Source organism: Gekko japonicus, unplaced genomic scaffold (genome assembly GCF_001447785.1).
Source record: "Gekko japonicus isolate JY-2015 unplaced genomic scaffold, Gekko_japonicus_V1.1 scaffold167, whole genome shotgun sequence".
NCBI lineage: Eukaryota > Metazoa > Chordata > Lepidosauria > Squamata > Gekkonidae > Gekko > Gekko japonicus.
This window is the reverse complement of record NW_015164670.1, coordinates 562,203-567,318: the sequence shown is the minus strand read 5'-3', so window position 1 is coordinate 567,318 and position 5,116 is coordinate 562,203. Positions and strand designations below refer to the sequence as shown.

Genomic DNA, 5,116 nt, shown 5'->3' with positions numbered 1-5,116 from the left:
GTCTAAAACCCGGCAACCCCCCCCCCCCCCCCCAACAATCTGGGAGAAGATTTACTCAAGCCTTTTGCTGACAGAGCATACAATTTTATTAAGAATGATCATTCCTGATGCTAGTTCAAGCTGGCACACTGAACAGATACAGAGTTCTTTTTTTATAGATAAGAAAAAACGAGGCCATAGTGTGTTATTTTGAAAAGCGTTTATCCATTCTGTTCCCAAGCATAATTCACCCTACCCTCTGTTTAGAGTACATTCACACTCCTAACAGGGAGAAAAGGAAAACAAACCATAAACTCTAAAAGATAACAAGGCACCGGTGAATGGTGCTAAGAGATCAGAGGTCAAAGGACAGATTTGGGGGGGGGAAATATAATAGCTGTAAAACATCTGTTAAATCTTTGCTAAATTCTTGACTGTGAAGTAACAGTAATCTGCTTTGCCCCTCAGTAAGAAAAGCAAACAATAACTACAATAAATTAAAAAAAATAACGAGCCTCACAAAGCTTGGCTTTCCCTGCTTCTCGTCTCATCCCAAGCAGAAGCTGTCAGACAGAAAGGAGCCATTAGCCATGTATTGCAGCAAAAAAAACCCCAAAAATTTAAAAACCCCAACCAGTATGACTTACCTAAGATGAAGTTTTTCTAGCCCAGCATCACCAAGGTCGTCATTGGCTCTCTGATGAATATCTCTTTGAGTTTCTATTTTATGGTCATCTGACAAGCCATCTACTTTATGAATAAAAACCTCAAAGTTCATGTCTGGATTGACTTTATAGGCTTTTGAAACTGTAATGTGGAGCCTAGTTAGAGCTTCCATGTAGTCATCCTGTTAACAAGATTTAAGATGCAACTCACTGCCTTTGCGTGACCAGAAAACAGATACCCCATTATGCAAAAAAATCATCATGAACTATAATTAGTGTGACATGAACAAACATTATGAGAAATCATACAAATTAAGCAATCCCGTGAACAAGTTAGAGCAATATATTTTCTCCCAGTGCTTGCTTAAACACCTGTTAAAAGCTACACAAATGTAAGGTTCAGACATCTCACAAAAAGTAATGTACAGTACGGCTAGTGTAACAGTGCAAATGTGGGACACCCCACGAATTATGGCTATGGTCCTTTAAACTAGGATTCAAAACCATGGCTTTAAGTTGACTTAGTTTTAGTTATGGTTGAGTGTAACGTACAATACGCAATGCCCTCGTCTCGCTCCCCTCACCAAATGGATCTCTGTGAGATCTGATACAATTACTACATCCAATGTCTTTCTGATCACTAGCTGTACTAGAATATTTTAAGCAGTTGTAATCCACACTGAGCATTTGGGCAACAGTTTGCTTTTTGGAAAAACAGATGATGTTTACAAATATTTGTTTTTAACATCTGTAGATTGCCATAAAATAAAATATTATGTCAAGATTGCAGAATTAGTGCTACCCACAGCCCACCGTAATCCTTGCAAAAATCAACAGATTCTTGACATCATCTCTCTCATTCATAATGACCTGTGCATCGATAACATAGATCAGGGCTCCAGTTCCTCTGAAGATCATCTCATAATCAAACGTCGGGTCAAAAAAATCCATTTGCCCAGGAAAATCCCATATTTGGAAGTTCACAAAGGAGCTGTTCGAAATGTCATCCTTGTAGATCTTGTTAGTACTTTCCAAGAACAAGGTTTCATTGGGAGACATTTTGTGAAACACCACCTGTGGACAAAACAGAGCACAGCAAAGACAATTAGCTTGCTATCTGAAGGTGGACTGGCAATTTACTCTTCTGAGCAAAGTCCCAGTGGGCTGCTATCTTAGAAGGTCACCTGAACCAGAGAGCCCCTCCCCGCCTCGGGAGGGCAGGCAAGGAGCTGAATGGGCACAAAGGCACCCAAGCTTTGCCCTGCTGACCTAGGTGTAGTGCAGCCAGCAAAGAAAGGCAACTGACTTCCTCTTGCCACCCCAGGCTCAACATGGCTGCGGTGGAAGACTACAGGCAGGATAATGCCTGACTTGATAAAAGAGAACAGTGGCATCTGGCTTTGCCCCACTGGCATGGTGGATAAGAAGGAAAACAGAGGTGCCTACCTCTATCCTGTGCCTGCTGAGTGAGCTAATGAAGAAGAGCACTATGGCACTTTGCCCCAGCCAACCGTATGAAGCCAAGTGTCACCAGGGCAGCAAAGAGGAACACTGCCACGATGGGCACAGTGCAGCCCTCGCCCTCCACCGGGCTCTTGGCCTTCAGTCAAGTGGCGGGCTCGGTTCTAGGTCCGTGCAGAGGTGTCAGCGCTCTCCTGCTTCGGACTAGGCCACTGCGGCCGACGGAGAGCCCTACAAAGGAGGCAGCTCCTTTGCTCCAAAGGGCATCCTTCCTTCCTGCCTGCCACCGCCCGCCTCCCATCGTCCGCGTCCACACAGGCCTACTTGGCCACGACCCTCGCCACCGAGGAGGGCGGTGGCGGCTGCCAAACCACTGAGGAAGCGAAGCTACGCGTACCTTCTGGATGGACGACTTCCCACTGCGCCGCAGCCCCATGAGCCCCCAGCTCGGCCGCCTCGTCGTCATCTTCGTCGTCGTCGTCCTCGGCGCCGTAGCCGAAATCTTTGGGGAACGAGTCCGCCGCCCCGAAGCTCCCGCCGGGCAAGGCCGTCTCCTCAGCCCCACTCGCCGCCCCGAACTGCAGCGCCGCCATGCCCAGCCCGATCCAGCCCCGGCGCCCACCGGCCTGGACCGCGCGCGCTGATTGGGCCAGCGCCCCGTGACCGGAAAGGGCGGTACATCCTCGCGGAAGAGGCTGGAGGCTCCCTAGCAACGGAACCTACAATCGTCAAGCCTTCCTTGGCCCACCCGGGGGAGGGGGGAGGTCCCGCCGCGCGTGAGAACGCCCCCCCACACACACACACCATCAGCAAACAGACTGCCGATCTGCGCCCTGTTTTGCAGTGGACTGACCGGCTTCTCCGTGGGCTTCTCCGCCCTGCCACGGGAGAGGCTGGCTCGCGTGAGGGTCAGGGGCGCTCGACTGCCCTTTCGCCCGCAGCCGCACCACCGAATCTATCTCCTGAGGGCTCCAACTTTTGTAGGGATGCCAGCCTCCAGTGGGGCCTGGGGATCGCCAAGGATTACAGCTCATCTCCAGACTACAAAAATCAGTTCCCCCTGGAGAAAGGGATGCTTTCCCACTGAGGTCCCTGCCCTCCACAGGCTGCATTCCCAGCAGTGTTCCCTCTAAACTGAGTGAGTGTGAGCGAGCTCAGTTTTTTAGCCTCTGGCTCACACATTTTTGTCTCAGCTGAGGAAGGAGGGCTCCAGAGCAAACTAATTTATGCAGTAGCCAAGTCACTCGCTCACAACTTTAATGCACGTAGCTCCCACAGTAGAATTTTTGCTCACAAGACTCAACAGCTTAGAGGGAGCATTGATCCCCAGATCTCCAGGAGTTCCCCAACCTGGAGCTGGCAACCCTACCCCCCCATCCCCCGCCAGTGACCAGGGGGGACCTGGCGACCCTAGCTCCAAGTAGGTGGGACTTGGAGTTCTGAAATTACAGCTGATCTCCATACTACAGAGATCAGTGTTCCCTTGGAGGACACAATCTCTGGCATTACATTTCTGCTAAGCAACCTTCCTCTCCCAAACTCTGCCCTCCCCTGGCAACACCCCAAGTCTCCACAAATTTTCCAAGCCAATTGGCAACCCTAGCTCCAAGGAAGGTCCTCCCCGGGCTCCACAATGCTGCAGGACATGGTCTGCACACTCCTGCCTTCTGTTGTTGCTTTTTCTTCCCCCCCCCCCCCCCCCCCTATTTTTTGTAATGAGCCTGATCATGAAGAATCAAAAGTTTGTGTGTTGATAACTTTGGTTGGTTCTGAGGAAAATTGAGTTACTCAGGACATTAGTTTTTGGATTCTTCTGTGGACCAACACAGCCACAGGCCGTGTTTGCCGGTTTGTCCTCCTTTCTCAACCAGCTCCCTCCAAAATGGCATGAAAGACATGCTTTTGGCTGGGATCCCCCAACAGCCTCTTACTGCCTCCTGCTCCAGGTAAGGAGAACTGCTTATGAAAGTTCATTTATGTGCTGGATCAAGACCCACAACAGCATCCCACAGGCAGCACTCACTGCTGCTTTCAAACGCTTTGCTCTTCCTTGAAAAAATAGTAGATACATGGATTTGGGTGTTTAAAATGTGAGGCATGGCTACAGGAAGCACATACAGTTTGTTCTTCTGTATAAAGAACCATGGTCTTAAGGATCTACCCACAATAAGAACATAGGAATAGTCCCAGTGAATCAGATCCATGGGCCATCTATTCCAGCAGCCTGTTCCAAACAGTTGCCTTGCAGGACCAACAAACGTCGTAGAGGCCAAGGCTGCCAAGGTGCCTGATGCTACTTAGCACTGGTTTTCATAAGTTTATTGCGTCTGGATATAGAAGTTGCCTTTATTCACTGTGGCTAGTAGCCTCCATGAATGTAACCCCTCTTTAAAGCCACCCGTATTTTTGGCTTTTACCTTTTCTCACACAACCTTCCTCACACTATCGAGTTCTAGCCCGCTCCCTCCCATATTATCCAGTGTTTACTACTACTCCCATTGAGTAATCTCAAACCAGAAGCTCCCGTTGGCTTTCCCCTAGGACTTTAGGAAGTGCTCTGCCACTTTTTGACATTAAGCACCAGCAGCCTTGTTCCTTTTCAGTTCAGGTAAAGCCTGTCACTCTTGCACTAGTCAGGCTCATACCAGGAAATTCCCCATTGCCAAATAAACATAAACTCTTCTGCCCAGCACACCTTCTCAGCAATACATTGAGAACTATCATCTCCTCCTGGCTAACAGGCCCTGCATGTGGAACTGGTAGCAATTCTGAAGATGCTATCTTTGAGGCCCTGCCTTTAACCTTCTGCCTAAGAAAACAGGGTTTCACTTACCTGTAACTGTTATTCATCAAGTTGTTACTGTGCAGGCACACATGGGTATTGCATAGGCCAGCCACCAGAAGATTTTTGTAACTAGCATAGCAGCAGAGTGGGAGGAGCCCCTCCCAAGTAGAGCCCACCGAACCTTTCCCCACCTAAACGGTCATGTGCTCTAGCGCCTCCCCCCCCC

The 5,116-nt window shown here is 49.1% G+C and overlaps 1 protein-coding gene across 1 annotated transcript in view; it reads right to left on the bottom strand.

Moving 5' to 3' along the window:
• RRAGC (Ras-related GTP binding C) overlaps window positions 1-2,748 on the bottom strand; it is a 12,466-nt gene extending 9,718 nt beyond the window's left edge. Inside the window, 4 exon segments of the mRNA XM_015409205.1 lie at window positions 627-826; window positions 1,515-1,718; window positions 2,503-2,563; window positions 2,565-2,748. Coding sequence (XP_015264691.1) covers window positions 627-826; window positions 1,515-1,718; window positions 2,503-2,563; window positions 2,565-2,698 — 599 coding nt within the window. The 5' untranslated portion in view covers window positions 2,699-2,748.
• Between the last annotated feature and the right edge of the window lie 2,368 nt (window positions 2,749-5,116).